Source organism: Puntigrus tetrazona, chromosome 3 (assembly GCF_018831695.1).
Source record: "Puntigrus tetrazona isolate hp1 chromosome 3, ASM1883169v1, whole genome shotgun sequence".
NCBI classification, from domain to species: domain Eukaryota; kingdom Metazoa; phylum Chordata; class Actinopteri; order Cypriniformes; family Cyprinidae; genus Puntigrus; species Puntigrus tetrazona.
This window is the reverse complement of record NC_056701.1, coordinates 13,545,910-13,568,770: the sequence shown is the minus strand read 5'-3', so window position 1 is coordinate 13,568,770 and position 22,861 is coordinate 13,545,910. Positions and strand designations below refer to the sequence as shown.

At 37.4% G+C, this 22,861-nt stretch overlaps 1 protein-coding gene across 2 annotated transcripts in view; it reads right to left on the bottom strand.

Annotated features, from left to right (window-relative positions):
- Window positions 1-22,861, bottom strand: part of prkcbb (protein kinase C, beta b) — a 100,958-nt gene that overhangs the window by 64,757 nt on the left and 13,340 nt on the right. For both annotated transcript variants that reach the window (XM_043233748.1, XM_043233747.1), the window contains exon 3: window positions 9,837-9,919. In XM_043233748.1, coding sequence (XP_043089683.1) covers window positions 9,837-9,919 — 83 coding nt within the window. The remainder of the gene's footprint in view (window positions 1-9,836; window positions 9,920-22,861) is intronic.

Below are 22,861 nucleotides of genomic sequence, written 5' to 3'. Positions count from 1 at the left end.
GTATGCAGCACACACAAAGCCCACAGGACTGTGTTACATACTCTTACAGTTGAGGAATATGCAATGAGAAGAGGTCAGAGTGAATTTACCCAGGCTGCCCTCACATCCAAGAGCACACCGTGTAGAGAAGCAGAGGTGTGATGAAATGAGAGAGGGAGTAGGTGGATGAGGCGAGGAGGAGAAAGAGAGCAGGGCCACATGATAACATTACAATAAAAAAAAAAAAAAAAAAAAAAAAAAAAATCACAATAAGTACTTGCAAAGGGGTCAAAGTTCGGCTAGGCCTCTGCTAGTGGATGCTGCAACTGCGTGCTCTGCGGTGTGAAATTATTTTTCTACTAATAACAGCAGTTTGCCATTTTGTATTTCTATTTTATTCAAGCCTTCAGTGCCAAACTGTCCCCCGCTTAATTTTTTTGTGGAAACCATGATAATTCTTTTCAGGATTCTTTGATGAACTGAAAGCAACTTTTGTAAGATTATAAATGTTTAAAGCAAATTAAGACCAATTTAAATGTATCCTCGTTGAATAAAAGCATGTTTGAGCTTGAACAGCAGTATAGTTTATATATATATATATATATATATATATATATATATATATATATATATATATATATATATATATATATATATTAGTCAATTATATATAATTGTATTTTTTTTTTAGTAATTTATTCATTATTTGCTAGTTTGTCATTTGCTTGAAAACAATGGTCTAATTTCTGTTCGAGGTAGCTATACACTTCAAAAGTGTATCTAACTCGTATAGTATGAGCTGTTTCTGTGCATCATCCATTGTATCCGCTTTTCTTCATGAGAACAGTTATATCAATTTGGATGAAACAACCAAACCAACCCATCAGGCAATATTAAACAGCACTGAGCAAACTACAAAACCTGCATGACCCAGTGGGCAATTCAGACAGCAATATGCAAACCACTAGAGCCAGTGCACTTTCAAAGCTCAATGGAAAGTAGCTAAGTGCCTAATTAAAATTATATAAACCATCCCGGCCATATTAAACAGCGTTGAGGAAGCTTGTGGTAACGGAAGATGGAAGGTGTTTTTATCCATACATCAAGTGCAAAGTACTGTATAATCAAGCTTTAAAGCATGGGCCTCCATGAATTATGGACCAAGCTGTCCATTTTTCTTGTGTTTGCCAGCAAAGTTACAAGCGATGATTGTGTTTAATGTAGTGAAAATATAGAGCCCACGAGTTTTTCATTGCAAAATATTACTCAACACTTCATTTTTTAAATTACACCATAACAAGGACACCTTAAAATAAAGTGTAACCGAGAACAGAAAAGCAGTGAAGCATGTTAGCCTACTGTAATAAAATGAAAGAAACATGTGCAACTAACAAAAGATTTTCAGAACTTTTACAACTTTTTTTGCTTTAGGATATTTGCAAATGTTAAATCTACAAAATCTTAAGGATGCCACTGCATCTGTGAAAATGCCGTTATTTAAGATTATTTTTAAAGCTTTTCTTTAAAGCAATCTTTTCTGGAAGCTGATTCGGGTGGAATATTAGCTAAAAGCAGACTCTCCTTTGTTAATTCTAACATGTCACTTTTTTTTAATATGAAGCAAAAATACATTTTAATAAAAACATTTTTTATAAAAGTAAAAATAATTGGTGTAGAATCTCTGCACAGGAGACACTTGGTGTCATTTCAAAACAAATCTATTGCATCTGCTATCGGCCAAAATGAGTTGAGAAGTATCGATATATTCAAAAATCCAATATCATGAATTCTCGGTGTCCGTTACAAATAACGAAACAAGTTTGAGCAAAAATGACATACTTTCAAAATCATATTTAAAGTGGGTTGACTTAATACTAGTTAAATAACCTTTATAGGAATGTGTCAAATGTTTTTTCTATAGAACAAATGTCAGTGGAGTCACATTAGACCACACTGACTTTTACTTTGTGCAGCACTGAGGCTTTTTCCAAAATCCTCTTTTGTGTTCCAAAGAAGAAAGCCACAAGGGTTTGAAAAAACATGATGAATAAATAATAATTATTTTTGGAGTGAACGATGCATTTTTAAAAAAAGCTCTATTTCATGTTCAGTGCATGCTTCTTACATAAATGCGTTTTCTAGCATTCGGAAACAGTCTGATAAAACCTAGCCTACTGGTTCATCTCATGGCACCACAAACAATTTTTAGCACCATGTAAAGCAGCACAGAGAACAATATGATGTGCTCGCGTCTGTGAAGGTCCATTCAAACAAATGAAGGTACATCAGAAGAGGGCTGTGAAATGCAGAGTAGGTGCAGGTGTGAAGGGGCTTTTGTAGACTCATCTGAATAGTCTGATGACAATGTCACCCCTGTAGCGCTGGCCCATCTGACAAAACACGGATTCACTCATAATAAAGAGAAGAGACACAGTGAAATTCATTTGTATTATAATTTCCTGTCAACTTATACAGATGGGACACAGTGAGCAGCATATAAACAATAACAAACAATGAAAACCGGTTGACGAAATTAAGCCCAACAAATGGGTGCCTGTCCAAACAGAGATCCATAGACAGGAAAAACAGCAAGTGGCTGACGCAAATAAACCCATAGCACCATCTTTGTGCTAAAACTGATCTAAATACTTTTACTAATTTATTTAAAAAAATTGTAATTGTTTTAATATAACTTTCACTATTTAAATATCTTACTCAGGACTAAACAAAACATATAAAACATATACACATACATTTCAGGATTGTATGGGTACATCTGATGCCAATATGTAGGCAAAATCTGAGCCACCCACACACAGTGTGTGCAGGTGTGGGTTTCTCTCATCACGTCCCCCTCTTCAAAGCAGATGTGATCATTTAAGGGGCTTTGTTCATCACTGAACACTCATTAAAATCAAAAGTGAGAGCACAGGAACTCTGTTTATTCATAAACGTCCAAGGCAAAGAGCAAGGCCAACCAGTCTAAATCTGATCAAGACCCACTGATCACAGAATACTAATGTTCCTTAATATATTGTGATCTTCTGTGGACAAAGAAGATTATCCTGCTCAAACTAGAAACCATTTTTACCAGAATATGTCAAAGCGTATTATTACATACCTATATTGCGTTCTGCAAATAACTGAAAGAATGAAACTATGCAATGTACTATTTACTTTTTGACTCCAACAAACACGCATGTGACATTTTATAGTTTCCCCCAACCCCCAACCGCAATACAGTTATAAACTGGCAGACTCAAAAAATCTTGTGGTTGAAGAGATCTTAACATTTTTCAACCTATTACGTAAACGAGCAACAAGGCTACACTTACTCCATAATAACTCAAATGCTTTCAGGTTTATTTTTAAACTATTTTATTACACGCTGGACATTTGTGTTCACAGTTCCCTCAGACAAATGCAGGTGTTCGGGAAACCGAGAAAAAAAAAAAAAACCAAATAAGCAGTTCACAGGAAACAGCAAGGGTTACACAGGAAAGCGATCTTCACACAAACCTTAACCTCCACCACTAATATGTCAGTGCCTTAACATGCAGTTTGTTTGTCTCTTTCTATGCAATAAAAATGGCTCTATATTTCATTTATATATGCACTATACCAAAAAAAGGATTTTCATGACTTCTCCAGGCATGCCCTGTTGATTTGCTGGTCTTGGCAACCAGCTGGTCTTTCAGCCTGACTAACTGGAAAGTGTTCAAAATTTATACCAGCTAAAAGTCCAGTCTGACTAAGCCAAGAGCTAAGCCAAGAGCTACTAACACACCTACTAACAACCTACTAAGGGTAGCTTTTTCAAAAGGATATCACGTTTAAAATTCCTTAATATTTTCCCTTAAAGGGATAGTTCCAAACCTGTAAGACCTTTGTTCAATTTCGGAAACGCGAAATTAAGATATTTTTGATTAAATCTGAGAGCTTTCTGACCCTCCATAGACACGTTCAAGGTAGTTAAGACAAATGTAATATTCCGTGTGACATCAGTGGTCCAACATTAACGTTATGAAGCTACGGGAATCCTCTTTGTGTGCAAGGGAAAAACAAAAAGAACAAATGGATTCTACAATTTCTTCTGTTAGCTGCTATTTATGGCAGTATCACAGGAGCCTGTGTTTCGATGTAGTAATTTCTTTAAACGCAAAAAATATAAATAAATAAAGATAAACCACTGATGTCACATCTTTTACAACCTTTCCGGGGCTTGAACGTATCAGCCGCGTTGTTTTCTATGGAGGGTCAGAAAGCTTTAGGATTGCATCAAATGAAGGCCCGGCACATTTGTAATGACACGAGGGTGGTTAATTAAGTAAACTTCTCATTTATGTTTTATTAATTTTTCAGATTTACTGACAAAATCAAGTGAACCTGCCACATAACGCAAAAAAAAATGTTTTTGCTGTACTTCAAAAGGTCAAAATTAAACAGTTTGAACTCTGAACGGTGCATCACAATGCTTAAGGTCCCGCAGCTGCTTGTGCTCAACTCCACGGCGTCTAATGCACTGAGCAACAACGATGCAAAAGGACCTTAATGCTCAATAATTATCTCACCTAAGTTACCGTACACTGCGTACGAATGCCATTATATCTGTCATAGAGGAAAACGCTGCTGTTTTTTCTATGACAAAGCAACAAAGATTCTTTTTTAGATAGAGCGCATGCACAATCCTCCCACTTCCATCACACAGCACGCAGCGCACTGAGTCATCGAATAATCAGTACTGAATAAGAAGGTGCAGGCAGTTCTGTACAAAGGAGTTCAAATGGAAAGACAGGGGAGGGAGAGGAGACGCAATAGAAATGCATCGCTATAGAGCCCTCCCACCCGGTGGCCTTCAGAGAGTTCCCATGGTGATGGCCAAAGCCCATCGCCCAGCAACAGGCTGGTACCTGTCACAGCTAGAGTTCGCGGCGGTTGTCGCGTCTGTCTGAAGAAAAAAATAAATAAAAAATACACTTGAAAAAGCCGAACATTTCTGTGTAAAGACACACAAACACATACTATAACACTTCCCTTTCCCCTTTTCTCAGCAGCTGTAGATTATGATCATGTCGAAAGTGGCGGGGGGGGTTGTGGGTAGCATTTATCACAGTGTGATAGAGTTATGCAAAACACAGTTTCGGTGGTTTGCTACAAGAAACGGTCAGAGGCTCTAGCTGATCATGCCATAGTAATAAATAACTATAATGTTAAATATTCTCAGTCATTACATAATATATGAAATGTATGCATATACGTAGAATATGGACATGTGGAATATGTGCTTTATAAGTGAGAATTGGTCAATATACCAAATGTTTAATAAAAATGAAAACTATATTTTAAAAAAATCTAAAACGTGTAATACAATATGTAACTTTATTCAGTTCACAACCTGAATTGAATATATATTCTCTTTCAAACTGTCACAAAAGTTGCTTAGCTCACCATCAAAAGTGGCTGTTAAGCAAACGATTTATTATGATAATATGGTTTGAGCGACAGCGATGTGGTCAAAGGGATTTTCTCTCTCTCTCTCTCTCTCTCACACACACACACACACACACACACATCCTCAGTTTTGATCAGTCCAGCCATGTTTCTTTCTTAATGCTTTGTGACAGGCAAACAGCCACACTGCTCGGCAACAGAGTGACGTTTGGTTTCTCCTTGAAACTGCTCTTTAAATAACTGCACAATAGCTTATTCACAGAGAGAACAGCGCATCCACACAAACAGCTTACATATGAATACACTTCTTCGCTCTTCATACCTTCATGGCTGCAAGCATGAAAGGTAAATCGCCCAATCAGAGAAAAGTGTGACTGGCGCAGGAAACGTGTTTATGCAAATGCCTGCCTGGCCTTATTAAATCAGTGCCCCATGGGAGCATGCAACCAGTGTGAGAGGGGTATTTATAGATATCACCCACTTCTGGCAGAGCATGTGGGCGCATCCATGACTATCCCAGCGGGATTTCAAATAATGACAGTGGGGAGTGGGAGATGGCGTGGAAATTTCTAGAAAGGGTTAAGCTTTGTGAATGGCAGAAGATGAAAAGCCAGCCTAAGGGGGTCTTTTTGTGTTTCTCAAAAACATTTAATTGGCTCACCATATTTCCTAAGTTACGGTACGGGTAGTCATTTATCCATAAAAGTTGAATGTGTGTGAATATATACGTGTGTGTGTGTGTGTGTGTGTGTGTGTGTGAGACCCTGGACCACAAAACCAGACATAAGTTGCACAGGTATATTTGTAGCAATAGCAAACAATACGTTGTATGGGTATTCCTATTGATTTTTAGATTATATTAAAGTAAAGATCATGATATTTGGGTTTTTTTTCTTTCTTCCTCAGATTACATATTTTCACATAGTTGTCTCTTAGCCATATATTGTTCTATAAACCATATATCAATTGATAGCTTTTCCAGGTCCAGCTTAAGAAAAAAAATATAATGTATAATTGCAGATGAAAAAAACGTTGTATTGAACATTAATGGAGCAACAGATTGTGTGAAATATGACTCAAAATATGATTCAAGCTGTTTATTTCGTTTAAAAATTGTATAAATGTATGAAGTGGCAAGGTGGGTTATCCTGCATAAGGTAAAAGCCCCACTGTACTGATACAAATACTTCAGCCAAAATATTGTTTTTTTTAATAAAGTAAATACTTTTTCAAAACAATCGCTTTAGCAAAGTTTGTGCTATTTTGCTTGATTATTTAATTTTAATTCTGAATTAGTATTTGTTCAATAAATATACTGTCATTCAAATATATTTTAGAATAAAGAAAATCATTCTAATAAGATAATAAATAGTAACAAATTATATTTTATTATATGATTAATATCATGTTTTTTAAATATGATGGTTTCATTCTAAGCATAGTGATTATCCCAACATAGTTTATTATGTTTAACCTCTAAATTTAACCATGTCATGCCAACAAATGATTTTTTTTTTTTCATTTGTTGGCATAACATGGTAAGATTTAGAGGGTAAATATAATCCAGCAATCCAGCATATGTGTATATGTGCGTCTGTGTGTGTGTGCGTGTGTGTGTGTGTGTGTGTGTGTGTGCGCATGTTTGTGTGTATCTGCACTGTTGCTCATGCCAGACAGGTAGCAATGCAGCTAACAAGCTCTGCTCTTGTGACAAACAACAGCATTGGAACAATTGGCCTGTCTATTGTAGCCAATTATTCCAGTGGAGCTGTGTCTCTCTGTCCGCAGCATTTTAAGAAGTGATGATCACAAGGGCTGAGAGGATAAACTGGGAAACTCTTTCACTATTTGACAATTCCTCACACGCAACACAAACTGACCACAGCAATGCTGATATGTCATCGATTTCAATGATTTATTAACAAAGTGAACTGAACCAACATAAGAGTGAGGGCTGAGATGAAAAAAAAAAGCAGATACTAGATATTTTAGGTTTCCCAAGAAACCTGTGGGCGTTAAACTCCCTTCATCGAAGGTGTGAAAGACATTTCTGCTTTCTAAAACCCTTACTGATCAAAGCCAACAGTCTTGTCACATTCAACAAACTCCCTTTAAAACAAAATACGTACTGTGGATTAAAAAGACTCTCAAGCAAAAGCAAGCGTATGCTCACACATCCATGAACCCATTGGTTTGGTCTGGTTTTCATTGCAAAACTGCAATCAGAGTTGAGTTTCAGTGCGATACGGAGTTCTTATGACGTGAATGAGAGTTTAATGAGACTACCAGTACAGAAATCCCTTGGTGAATGTCTAATTAGCCCACTTCTATAATTGAAGCCTAAAACGAGCCCCTTCGAAAACATCTTTGAGTCCGTCTTGCTTGGCTGTCTTTGACATTGACTATATTTATACCTACAATCCCCTTTAGTGGCTCTTCTGAGACTAGCTAGCAGATTTACACAAGAAAAAACTAATGACAATGTCATAAGGCCAAGGCTTCATCAAATAGAAATCACGTCTAGTTTACTGGCACGCCGAAGTCCAGAGCGCACGCGGTTTTGGCGCCACTTCTAGACCGGTGGAGAACAAACGTGAAAACAGAATTAAGCATGAACCTCATCACCGTGGCGCCGGAGGAGGATGAAAGGGCGCGTTTCATCTGCATGAATGAGATGAATGGCGAGGCTTCTTAAAGAAGTGGTGGGACAGCGCCAGATCGCTAATGTGGACTGAGGCGTGGAAATGTGCTAACGACATCCCACCAGCGTTCTCCATTTTAGATCACTCTGAATCCCTTTGTGGAGCGTCTGTCAGCCGTGTCACATAGCCTGGCCCTGCTGGGTGCACTGTGTAAATATTACGGTATTCTAGGCAGGGGAGCCGACCCGGGACTTCTAGGGCGCTCCTCTGAGAGCTGAAGGTACGTCTGACTAAAAGGAAGGCCGCTGAGAGGGCTGTCAGACGCACAGCGCTGGGACTATCACTCTTAAAGTGTTGGCAGGGCACTTGAGAAAGTTAAAGAACAGCAGCTTCTCAAGGCAAAGCGGTCCAGCTCGTACATGAAAGCTGAAGCCCTTGTGAACATACAAAAAACAGTTTGTACATGGTTTCACTGGGGTACGTAGTTAATTGTTTGCCAATGATGAAGGTGACAAGTAATCTGTATAACATTATGTTGAAAGTATCAAATAATTAACACTTAACTTTCTATCGATTTGTTTACTGACAAACTCTCAAAATAGAGCCTACAGTCCAACTGATGCAGCAAGGGGGTTCTAGGGGGTGTAAGGGATGTGTTAATAGTGTAATTTATAAATGTATTTGTATATGTAGTTTCTTGTAGGTACTTTTAATAGTACAAAGTCAAAATATTTATGTAAAATAAGTGCATTGTGACAAATGATGAAACAGCTGGTATTTTTTGTTAAGTTGTAAAAACATTTCACATTTTTACAGTTTTATTTACTATATATTTTAGTTTATTACACGGCTTCCTGGAATACTTGATTTTGGTTTATTATATGCATAAATGGTAGAGAAAAGAGACATTATGGTGTAGCAAGCTCAGATTGTATTTAAGCCATACGTTTATGCTTACAAAACAGTTTTAAATTCAAGAAGTTCTTCATTAAAGCATTTTTTGAGAATTTTTGGGAAATACTTTCAATAAAATGTCATATTGTTGCGATTCATTTTGAATCAGATTGGTCTCATTCACGGCTTTTACTGAAGTTTTTTTATGCCTGCGGTGACAATAAATGTAAAATTGATTTTCAGATGATGCAGCAAAATAATTTCACCATGAGATTTTTGTTCACAATTTTCCGTAACTCCTGGTGAAAAATGCCTCTTTAGACAGACAGAGAATCAAGAAGTGGCTGAGAGTGAAGCAGAAATGTATTTTTCATAATTGCGTGGATTCAAAGAGCAAAGCCATTTCCCGTAACTGCACAGCGCCATTCATTCTCCCTTCTGTTCCTGTGTGTAGTAATTGTAATGATGTGATTGAGCTGGCATTCTACGTTCACTCTCATCCACAATAACAAAAAAGAGCTCTGGTCCCCCGTGTGGACGCGCTTCCTGTAGCTGTCACTATAGACCGGGTAATTTGTTGATTTAAATGGTTGTATAACTCAGGGGCCCGAGATAAAATGAGCGGAGAAGAAGACTACTGGAGGAAACCTGAAACGGAGAGGGTTATCGTCACCGCAGCTGTCTCACACACTTCCTCTGTGACAGTACGCCTGATTAGATTTGCCAGAGGACGGCAACTTCTGCCCACCTTTTCTCTCTGTTCTCTCACGTGGGATTGAGAGAGAGACAGACACAGATTGAAGAGGAGAGACAAAGAGAAAGGGAGAAGAGCGCAGGAAGGAAGCAAATGGAAGACATATTTGTACTCACATCTGATGCAGGACCCTTATCTGCTCCGGGGCAGGAGAAGGTGACGAATTCATGGCAACGCTTGTGCACCACAAAGCAGCAGACTGAAAGAAGGAAGGAGAGAGAGACAGACAGATGAGATAATCGCTGAGAATCAGAGCTCATGGTGCTGACAGACATTTATCTGCTGTGACAAAGATCCTGTTTGATTTCACATCACACCCTTTGACCTGACCTGATCCCCCCGCACACACTGTGTATCAAAATACAACACAGCATGAGGCCTTACTACTACCGTTTAACAAAAAGTGGTACTTGCACACCATGATTGCTTGTTTATTGCAGTTATTATTACGTAATTCTTGGCTTCTGAATTGATTCCCAATTTGTGAGCACTCCACAGTTGAAACAAAAGAGATGTGTGTGTGTGTGTTATAGGCATTTCAATTTTCTATTTTTTGTTACGGTGCACACTGACTGCAGCAATTTTTTTTAAATAAAATACATGCCAGTTAAATCACATATTAAATGTGCCAACAGAAACATTGTATTAAATTGTTTATGTCAATTTTGGAGTTCCCTTCTTCATTCCTTCTTCTGCAACAATTCACTGGTTACGTTACAGTTTTGGAAATATCTCTCATTTGAATTATTTTAAGATTTCAAAATGGCCCATATGCACACAATTTTATATATTTGTTAAACAGCTGCTACAACTAAGATGTATGCTATATAAAAAAATAATTGCAATTTAACTAGCTTAACAAACAGTACTGAATGACAAACATTTTTGGTGATTCATAACATCAGAAACAAACCTTCATAAACATGCACTGCTATGTTGGTCCAATAGTTTTTTACACACACACACACACACACACACACACACACATATATATATATATAATCCATTTAATAGGAATGTTTTTATATATTTTAATATCTTTTTGTATTAGATATTACCAAAAATTATACATATAATAAAAACCTTGACGTTTGTTTATACATGTTTAAGTAAGTCTTTTTATATTTAATGTACATAATGTGATGCATACAACAATGTAGTATCACTCCTGTGCCGTGTGAATGCTTATCACTGCCTATATGGTGTTTCACTGCAGTGTACTGTACTGTACACTACATTGTAAGCAGCAAGTTCACAACAACCTGTGACAGCAGCCAATCTGCATCAGGGCTATAGGACCTGAAACTAGCCTACTACGCAAATGCTGTGCTGCACTATACATACAATGGCCCTCTGTTCACATCACTAAAGCCCCTGGCACTTTTGCAGCATGGCATATCCAGGTCATCGCAGGGGCTTCGTTCTTCCCGCTGCATGGTTAACACTCCTATTCACTGAAGGTCACCGTGTGCATTTGATCTATAGTGTGGATATTTCTGATCCCGTGAGACTGGTGCGGGTTATAGACATTTTCTCATGGGAAATGACATAAGAAGTCTTCCGCGTTCACTGTAATCTCTTTCAGAATCTCCACTTTAAGTCTAGCAGCTCCGGCCAAAACACAACAGCCAAACTTCAGACAGGCTGAACAGCCACTGTCACCCACACACTCCAAATACTCCAGTGAGAGAAGTGAGAGATAAAGAAAAACAGATTTGGAAGAGAACTGAAGCATATGATTCAGTAAAGTTTGCTCTTTTCATCTTTGTGATCCTAAACCGGTTTATTAAAAAAAAAATAAAATAAATACAAATAGACCAAATGCAACCTGAACTAAACATTCAAGCTGCATCTAGTGACAACAATGTTCCAGTTCTTTTGAGCTCTTACATATTTTTGGATTGGGGACTGGGCAACAGAACAATCAGTCCCTTGATTAGCTCGTTTGCAGATCTGTGGAAAGAGCAGATCACCGTGAAAACAATAGCGTGTTAATATGCAATTTTACTGTCCACTAAAAACCTTTTTCTAGTCCAAATTTCTTACTGAATAAAGAGAAAGACAAAAAGTATGAGACAAGAAGAAATCAAATCTTCTCAGATTTTTCTATATAGAAAATACTAAGAAAACTGTAAAAAAAAAAAATGTGCTAAATGAATATTACCAAATTCTCTCCCAAAACATTAAAAGGGGGAGGGCAAATGTTTTAGGGTATTGATGTTATAAACGGTTGCCATTTATCGTAGAAAGATCCAGAGCTGCCATTGTGAGAACATCTTGAGCCCAAAACACTTTAATAGCAAATAGATTTCTGAATTTGATCTTTAAACTTCTCCTCTTTAGAAGTGCATGGAATCACTTCAAAACACTGTGCTGAATCCTGTGTATCTGAGCCAAAGCAGACAAAAACGCATGATAGATTTTCATCTTGCCTTTTGGCAAACACCTCATTTTTTGCCTCTCTTTTTAATGCTCAGAATAAAATTGGGATGAGCAGACTATGATCAGCACTTGAGAACGGTCAGCACCACTTACATTATTACATTCTGCACTGGCTACGCATTATACACACACGCTATATTAAAAAGAACAACTCTCTCCAAAAATTGAAACAATTACTCTTTTACTTGGTCCGTTTTTCAAAGCTTAAAGTACACGCGCAGGATATTAAAAGTTTTCTTCAAAAGCATGATTTCTTCACTGCTACATCTCTCTCGTATACACTCAAAGAAAGGACTTAGAATATTTAAAATTGCATATAGCAGTATATGGTTGAAGTAGATGAAGAATCACCTGTGTGGTGTAAACTCACATGGAGTACTCATAATGGTTTTCTATTAAAAAAATGTTTTAATTATGAATTGTGCGAGTCACCCACAGTGCTTGACTAAAGAGAATCCTTACACTCATTGGCCGCTGCTTCTGTTAGACAATGGAATACACTTATTCCATTGCGAAAATTAGACAATGGAATACACTTAATACATGTACTTCTTTCACACAAGAAACAGGCCTGAGCGCCAGAATACAGATGCCAAGGTTGCTTTATTTGTTTATTTGATGCGCGAGTAACATTGGTTTTGCTGCGTTTCAACTAAAATATGCTGTCTTTTGATTGATTCTACTCGTGTCATATTTGTTTGCTTGTTCATTTGCATTGTTATTTGCTTCACCTTAGCTAAAAAGACATTTATTTCCACATTTTCTAAGCCTGGAACATCCAAAACCTCCTCCACCCCCAATTTCAAGCACTGACTCCCAAAAGTTGTCTAAAAAAGTGAGAGAACATACTCCTTGCCATTGCTTGTGTTGCATAGCATGTACGTAAATATGGGGGTGGAGGAATCAAGATGTGATCCTTCTTATTTATTAGCTAAAAGGCATATTTAATAATAAAAATCTAAAATTCATAACCCAGAATAATTAACCAATACATGTTTTCACAAAAAAGAAGAGATGGGCCGACCCAACACACTTTACAAGTGTTTCGAGTGAAAAGTATAGTCAAGTGTGTCTATAAAAATAAGAATAATTATATCATGATTTTTAGATTTTTAGTCGGTTTGCACAGCAATATAAAAAATGCCGCAAATTCCACCACAATTTTTAAGAAAAGCCACTGAAAATGTATTGTTTTAGACCTCAAAAAAGTCCCAAGCTAAATCCTGGTGCGAGTGGGACTGTGCAGTGCAGCGTCTAACATTATTGTGGTATCAGTACATAAAGTTCAGCATCGCTAACTCTAGCTACAAACTACTGAATACACCTTTACGAATGAACATAGCACACAAAACATTGACTTTGTGAAACCTTTATGCCACTTTTCTAAGTACTTACTATACTTACAGCATAGAACAGACTGACCAGCATAAATGATTCCCACAACTTCATAAAAGTATGTTAGAACTACTAAAGACGCATTGAATATTTTAACGATGTGCTTACTTTTTTTGGGCCTTGAACGTGTCAGTTGTGTTGCGGTCTACGGAGGGTCAGAGAGTTCTCGGATTTCATCGAAAATATCTTAAAGTAAGGTCTTATGGGTTTGGAACGACAGTAGGTGAATAAATAACAACAGTATTTAAATTAGATGTAAAAGATGACAGAATTAAAATAGTCTCTAGACTGGAAGTTTAAATAGATAAACAACACTGAAATAAAACTCTTGTATTCTGTTCACAGCACTGGGCAACAATCCATGTGCCAAAGTTTGAGATCAAATGTCATTCATACAAATTTGAAAAACATCACACAAAAAAAAAACTCTTGTTGTAAACAGCAACATTTCCTAAAATTTGATTATTTATTAAAATATATCTCTCATCCACCAAGACGTATAAAAATCCAGATACAGGAAGTTTCTCCTCTGCTCTTGGAGACAGGGTAAAGATCAACCCAGAGGTGAAATGCAGACTGCCATCTCCAAGCGGCTCAGTTAAACAGCTTCTCGCAAGGCCTATTGAGCGCACGCTTACATAACGGCCATCCTGATGCAGAAGTATCAGGCCCGGTAGGAGTTTCCCTGACTCTTTCTCTCTCCAGCACTCTTAAAAGGTCAGAACGAGAAAAAGGCTCATGTAGCAACCCACGTCCCTTCACAGCGAGACTGATCTGGCCCTTCATAATTAAACAGCCCATTAAATATCCATGCCACGCTAGCGGCTCAGCACCTAGCAGACGCAACCATGCCGAACACCCCGTTAAGACACCAAACTTCATCCCGGCAGATGCCGCTCAGAGTCGCTCGGAGACGAATTCAATTAGCTCGGAAAAGCACAGGCATTAGTCCTCTCCTGCTAATCAGTCAGTCGCTCACAGACAAACAGCAACGGTGCACACCCACGTACTCGCACACTTGCAGCTCCGAACGCACACACACATGCACGAGCACGCCCACACAAACACACATGCACTCGACATCCAAGCATATCTGCCTTCTGGACAACTGCGAACCTTTAAAAAGAGCCTCCAGTTATAGCAAGCCGCGTCTGGCCAGAGAAGCCGCGAAAGAACCTTTCACGATTTTAATTCACGGGCGCGAGAGATGCGCGAGCGATCCCGGAGATGACTGGGAACGCTCATCTTGATATTGAATTCAGCCCAGCTGTCAGGGAGATGCAGATTAGGAGGATGGGAAGGGGGTTTGTGCGCTTGTTTACTAGAAATGGAACAGCATGCAAAAGATATTCCTCGTGGTGCAGCATCATTAAGGCTTCATGAACACAACAAGGTGTTAGAGATGCTAAATTGAATCGGTAGCTGAAGGAAGGGAAGGGTGAACACTTAAAAAACAGCTTGTTTTCCCCCACTCAACCCTAAAGGAGGTGAATTAAGCAGAGTTCAGCTGAGTTTACATGGGAAGCCTTGCTCCGTTGAAACAGCCAATCAGAACTGAGAAAATGAATGGCGCACAAAGGAGGAAAAATGGTCCTTACTGTTTGGAGGTTGATGAAAATATGAAACATGCTGGAACTGTTAAATACCTAAGGTGACTTTTTAAATCAAGTCTATTGTCTGTATCCTGCGAGTGTACTCAAAGAAAAAAAAGGAAAAAAACACCACTTATTGTGCATTTCTGAATGTAAATAAACTGGGACACTCTGTGACCTTTTCTCATTCTCATTGTTGAGCAGAGCATTCGAAAACATGCCATGATATCATAAAATAATCACTGCTTTTGATTCACACCATCAAGAAAACTTCATGCAAATCTGCAGTCAGAACGAATATCGGCAAATATGAGGGTTTTTGAAGATCAGTAGAAAGTCTGTATACAAAACTAAAAAACTGTGTTTAAGGCCAGATTTTATATATATATATATATATATATATATATATATATATATATATATATATATATATATATATATATATATATATATATATATATATATATATATATATATATATTTTAACTGTACATTCTTTAAAATTCACATTTAAAACTGTTAATAAAAGTATGACTAAGGAAACAAAATTAAAGAAAAAAAAAATATAGGAAAAGCTTAGGGCAATAACAAAACGTTATTCTGATCCTAATTATGTTAATTTGCTAACCTAATATTTGCATGCAGCTTTTCCAACCATGACTAAACAACTGGGTTTAACTGTCTGGAAAATTGATTCCCTTTACTGAGGAGACACTCATAAATTATCAATTTAGGATACATAAGACGTGCTGTGAATGCTCACTCATAATCAAATGTTCACACTGCAAACATAGCGTCTTTGTACATATACACACAGGTCACAATTACAATATGAATTTCTAAAGAAAGAAGTCAACGTAACACAACAACGAGCAGGAAATTGACAATAACAGCTATAGCTTAGTTCTTACCACAGATCATTAAACACGGATAGACCACAGCCTGCTGTTAAAATTCAACACAAGCTTGTCTTTCAATCTAAAGTACAAGTTCTTCCTCATTTGAGTAGTGTGATACCATTATAAGTCACTACAATGCTCCTCATGCCAAGGATGCACTTACATATTTATCTAAATACAGTAAATATAGACTTCCACGTTGACTTTTTTCCAGTGGTACAGAAAAGCTTCTTCCTGAAATTACAACATATTAGACATTTATATTCCATTTGAATAAGAAATCACTACATTTGCTTTAACTTGTTTTCTTCTAGAGTGAAATGTGTAAATATTGAGCCTGTGAACTATTTTTGTAACATTAACAAATATTAATAAATTCTTTAACTGCTGTATTGCTCATTGTAAGTGACCGTTAGATAATGCATAAACTATAGATAGCAAATGGGATATTATTGTAAAACGTTACATTACTCCATTTTTCCTTTTCAAAAAAATGTACATACAAAGTTTTCACCAAACTTTCAGATTTGTGGCAAAAAAAACCCACACTGAAACACACAGAGGTTGGATGTTAGCTGTGACATTAACTGGATTAGCTGGGCTGATCCTGCGCTCAGCGCTGATGGGACTGTTAAGAGTGAGGCTTCACTGAGATTAACACATCTGAACATCACAGCAGCATGCACGCACACGCACACACACACACACACACATACACACACACACACACACTCCTGCTGTCCGTTGCACAATCGACAACAGATGCATCTTACATTTTAAAAAAAGATGACAGGTTGGCCAAAGTGACAAGGTGTTTTGAAAGTTTTTGGTATTTAGGTGTATTTGTATTATCTGTGTATAAAATCTGAATTTATAATATAACGGTACTGAATTCAAGATTTGTATCTAATTGTAGGCATGCATTATGTAAGAGAGAGCGATACTATTATAATGTTTTATTTTATTGTAATATATATATATATATATATATATATATATATATATATATATATATATATATATATATATATATATATATATATAAATAAAATAAACTGCACACACACACATATACACATACAAATATAATTATATCCATGTTTTCGAATGTTTACTGTGCTTCTGCAACATGACATCTCCAAGGTTTTCATTATTAGTGTCATGGCGGTCTCGAGGGCTTGACGCGTGCAGCGGTACAGCTCTGCATATTCGCACATCATCTCCACACACCAGCCGAGTGGGTGGATCACACTCACACACACAAACGCATCCTAACGCTACAATCATGACCATCACTGCACTGACTCGTTCCTTCATTCCGTGCTTACCTAGACATGAAAAAGCCCATGCACGCCACACAATGTACGACCAGGCCATGGGAAAATAAAAAAAGACTGAAAGAGAAGTCTAGAGTATGTCTGATATCCCTCCACTCTCATATGGCCTTTATATAATACAGCTGCTGAGAACTCAATCAATGAGGCTTCCACCCACCATACATTAGGCCACTCAATAAAGGAGCAAAACAGGGTTTTTTTTTTTTTCAAAACTATTTCTTTTTCATTCTCCTACCCCCTCACTTCAATATACGCTCTGGTTTTCAGCTTTACACTGCCCTGGCAGCGGTGCCCGCACAGAGAATCAGTTGCATGCCAATTAAACCTGGCGTTCGTTCCCATTCTCCCTCTCGCTGTATTTCTAATCTTTCACATTTCTGAGACATTACAGAGAAAGACGGATCCACACACACACACACACCTCATCCAGTCTTCAGCCAAGGCGACGCTCCCACCAGCCTCGGCGTTCCCTCTTCCTGAAATCTAGATAATGAGAGAGAATGGCTTTCACTGCTAATGACTCTCTGGCAGCTGATGTCTGTCACAGCCTTGGCAGAGCGGTTTGAGCTGGCTGAGAGGGAAGTGGAGCCCAGGGCTTCCTGTTAGAAAAGGATATACACGCCAGAGACACTGCAAGCACCTGCGTCTCAGCTGAGGAGAACAGGTTTTCATCTGAAGATCTGGGGCTAGTATATCATGGCTGCTGACTCTGGCTCTTGGTTATGTTTTTAAAACAGGTTATTTAAATATAGCCCTAGAGGCTGTTTTTTTTATTATTATACTGCGCACATGGCACAGACAGCTTTCCCTTAAGGGAAGTCAATTATGACTATAGCTAGCATGAAGGATTAAGACAGGCTGAGATAGTTTTACCCAGTTTTGGTTTGATTCCTCTTTCTGCTTCTTAATCGTCTGTGACACTTTTCCTACATGAATTCCTCCAGAAGGTCCAGCGAGTATTAAATCACAAAAAAGAAAAAACCTTTTTGCTTCATTTTTGACTTCTTTCAAAATATAAAGTAAAATAAAAAAATCATGCGAAATGCTATTTTATGATCCTGAAATCAGTGAACCAATTCACAAAACAGAAACTGACTTTGCAAAGCTGTATAATGACATGAGAACACTGCAGGAAAGTGTTGCCTTGTTTCACTCTGTAGACTGTAGAGCTGTGCGTGTAATGCAATGTGACATAGAAACAGCAAAGTAGCATTTTGTCACACACTACTACATGTTAGGAAGCAGCTTGTTACTAGAAAACCTACACGGCTTGAAAACAGCTGAGCTGTCATACTACTGAAAAATGTATTTAAATGGATACTGAAAAAAAAAAAAAAAAAAAAGAGAGAGAAAATTCTCCCATTTCTTACTCACCCTCATGCTGTCCTGGGTGAATGTGATGTTCTTTCTTATGTGGAACAAAAAGATTTCCAAAAATAATTTTAAAAAAAATCTAGCATTTACATTTATCAAGTGGGGTCTTATGGATTACCGTTGTGTTTGTTTTGCATGGCTTTTGAAGCAACATATTTTGGGGTCCATACACTTGCATTTTGTGGATACATGGATGTGATTACATAAGAATGCACCCAAAGTCAATTGAAACTGATACAATTATGTGATGATTCAAATCAATGAATGTTCAATGAAACACAAGGGTGGGAGTTTATATGAATGTACATCTGAGAGGAGTGATCTTTGGAAAAGGTTAAGATGATCTGAAATATGAATTGCTTTGTGCCGATTTCTTTACAGCAGCAACCAAGGAAACGCTTTATCGCTGCTGTTCCATCTGCTCCACCTGCTGGCAGAGAGCGAATCTGCGTTCTCCTTTAGTCTGTCTGCCATTTTTGTTTCGTCAAGGTATGTTTTATGCAGTGTAGTTTCACCACACTAAATTCAAGTCATTTTGTTTTCGCTTTACATTTGAAAAATCATAGAATGCATGTATGCAGCATCTGTTTATATTGTGAGTAAAATGCAGAGACTGCCTGTAATTTTAAATGTAAAAAAGCATTAGCAAACCTTGTTTAAATGAAGTTTTTTTTTGTTATTTGACATTTCTCAAATGAATGCACATTTCTTTGTGAAATTGAAATAAAAGGACACATTTAAAATGTAACATTTTTCTTAAATCTCATTTTGTTAAACATTTTAAGAAAATCATATTGTATAATCAGTATCATGAATCGAATCACCCCTTGACTTGGGTGCATTCTTAGACATTAATTATTTTTTTCTAAAAATCTATGTTAGTGTTCCTCTGATAAAAAGATAAGCAGTGCTTATTTATTTACAGTAGATAAATATGCTGGGTCTTGATTTGAATAACAAAGTAATTTGTCTTTTAAAGTTAATGGAGGTCTGAACACGGCATCCCTTCAGCAATGTGTGTGATCTCACGCTGAATGAGAGACGCTCACAGAGGAAAAGAATCCTTTCATCTGACCTTCCATCCAATAAAACAAGTGATTCTCACTCAACCTCAGGAACATTACAAAGTCAAATAACAGAACAACAATGACGGAGAGGGAGAGAGAAGCAGAAGGGGAGCGCGAGCGCTGGTAGACAGGCAGCGAACACTCGCTTTTTTTCAACAGGAGATACGAGTGATTGTTCACAAAGAAAAAAGATATTAGATTTTCACCTTTTCTGCCTGTGGTAATGGGAGTTATGCAAGTGAGTAGGGCCAGCCTACGCTCAAAATAAAAATACCACGGCCTGCTGAGCGCTACGCTGAGCTGCCTTACAGAGATGCAGGGATGAGGTCAGTGAGTCAGCCGTCAATCCACAGCTGTCCTCAACTTCTCCTCTCTCACTACACACACACACACACACACACACACACAGGACACCTCCTCCTCTGTGCTGCGTCCTGCAGCTAAACACACTTCGAGTGCTGTAAACATGGATTAGTGCACTAACGCTCTGCCCTGCACTGGCCGTTTAAAAACTTGATAAATGAATCTAAATGATATCAGAAGTTGACAGAATTGGCAGGTTTAATGGGCTAAGGTAAATGTGCTTTACTGTACAAGTGAGCTATAGAAAATTAGGTATTAGAAAACTAAGCTGAAGTGAAAACTCAGAGTAAGCTAAACTGCCTTGGTTTTTTTTCACACAAAAATTAATTACCCTTGCTGAAAAGACTGGTGTATGGTGTGTTTCGGATACTAGACCCGGTCACAAGATCCTGGTGCACCGTCAACACTTCAACGTATTGAACAAGCTCATATTTAGCGTTTGTAATGGTGGAAAGCATGTCTGTTTGGTTCCACCAGCTAAACCAGTCACGTACAAATACAGACCAGCACAAACCAGTTCAAAACAACATAAAAAGCAAGAATCAGAAAAAGTCGATTTGTCAGAGTCTGAGCTTGTTTTGAATAGTGGTGTTCTAAACCCTTATAAGCAACTTAAGAAGCATTGCTGTGCATCATAGGAGAGTTTGACTGATTTACCCAGTGCTAGATGTTTTTCAATCACTAATTAGAGATTTACAAGGCCTTGCTTCATCTATAAAGTCTTTATGTTCAGTTCTGCCTGTATCCAACAACCGAAGGACAGAACCATGACCCCAACCTATATTTTCATTATTTTCAACAATCCATATCACTTGGATGTGTTTTATGAGGTGGCTAATTCGTGTCTAAAACCCCAGTGATGGGTAGGCTTAGTGGCAGGGTCAGGTGTAGGTAATTCGTACAAATTGGCAACTCATAAAATACATACATTTTAGCAAAAATCAGCTCACAATAGTAAGTTGTTCACCAAACAGACATCGCAGATCGCAACAGAATAGTGCTGCAGCATGCTAAATGTTATATGAAATGAAACAAAGCTTTTCTCATCTCCAGTGGTGATAATATTTTACACTCCACTCCCAATCTAGACTACTGAGCCCTGTCAATTTTTGGAATTAAAATAATATTAGCTGTATGCTTTTGTTACTTCATGCGATGGAAAAAGGCGAGGTTTCCAATCTATCTTTCTTTACATAAAATTAAATTAAATTAAACAGTGAACACCAAACTGCAGTACAACAAAGAGAAAAATGTACCTAAGGATAACAGGTAAAATAAGCATTTCATCTCAAGTCATGGACATGTCAATACTATAACGTAAAGCATTTCTTTCACTGGAGTCACAGGGTTGAGTTCTGAGGGAGTGTGTGTGGTGTGTGTGTGTGAGTGTGTTTGCCCCGTGACTGGCCCGTGTCTCCACTCTACCCATCCCATCTGTTTGAAGAAGCCTCTCCACTGACTGCTTGTGAATCTGCTGAAGAGTCTCTCCGTGCAGCTCACCGCCCCCTCTGGACCATGACCCCCTGCTGTACCTGTCCCCACACAAGCCTTCCCCCGCCACCCACGCAAACACACACACACACACACACACACACACACACACACACACACACACACACACACACACACAAGAAACAGAAAAATGGACAGAAGCTAACACACACGACACACAGACGGGTCACAATGCAGAACTTTACAATAACACAAAAATAAAAAGAGGATATGGATTATAAAAGCAGAAAGAAAGACAGAAAGGTTGAAAAGGGCAACAAGTAGAACAACAAATGAAACATTTTCTAACCTACACTGAAAAAAAATATTTTGTAGAAAATATTGTGATCCGAAATTTCTAGCAAATTTCTGAAATATTTACAAAGAATAGTATTTTCTTGTAAAATGTGCTTGATTTCTACTTGACTGATTTATTGACCTTATATTGTATAATTATATGCATTTCTTCGAAGGTATTTACATAAGCATTTTAAAGAAGTACATGGATGAAAGACTGCATGTAAGGTATTAACAGAAGTACAATGCTAACTTTTAGTCAATCGCAATCTACCAAACAACACTTCCATTTTTGGTATTGAACAGACACCTTTATCCAAAGTATCTAGTAAAAACCGCATGAACAAAGTGAAAAAAATTTTAATTAGAGCTGGCAAATTATTAATCCTGATTAATCACATACAAAATTAAAGTATTTGTTTAGCTTTATATTGAAATTATTTTAATATAATATATTTTAATATTGTAAATATATACAACAGATGTGTGTAAAAATGTGTGTTATTATTTTAAGATGCTGGTCTTCAAAGGTGTTTTAATTTATTGAAAAATAAAATAAAGTTAAAAATTATTTAAAATAATGGTTGTTAAAAGACATAAAATACTTATGTTATATAATTATATGAATACTGTAACCATTTAGTACAATGGAATAAATCAAAGCATTATGCATGCTATTACCTTTTGATAAAAAAATATTTTACCATTAAAACCAAGGAGAAAAAAAAAAAAAGAGCAAATAGGAAAAGAGATGAGGAATGATTAAGAATGAGACATGGATGTAATCTCTATGCAATCTAATCACACATGCAGTGTAACCTCCAAACAACCCACAGATCACGGCTCTAACTGCTCCAATGACATCAGTATGACCCAGCAGCGTT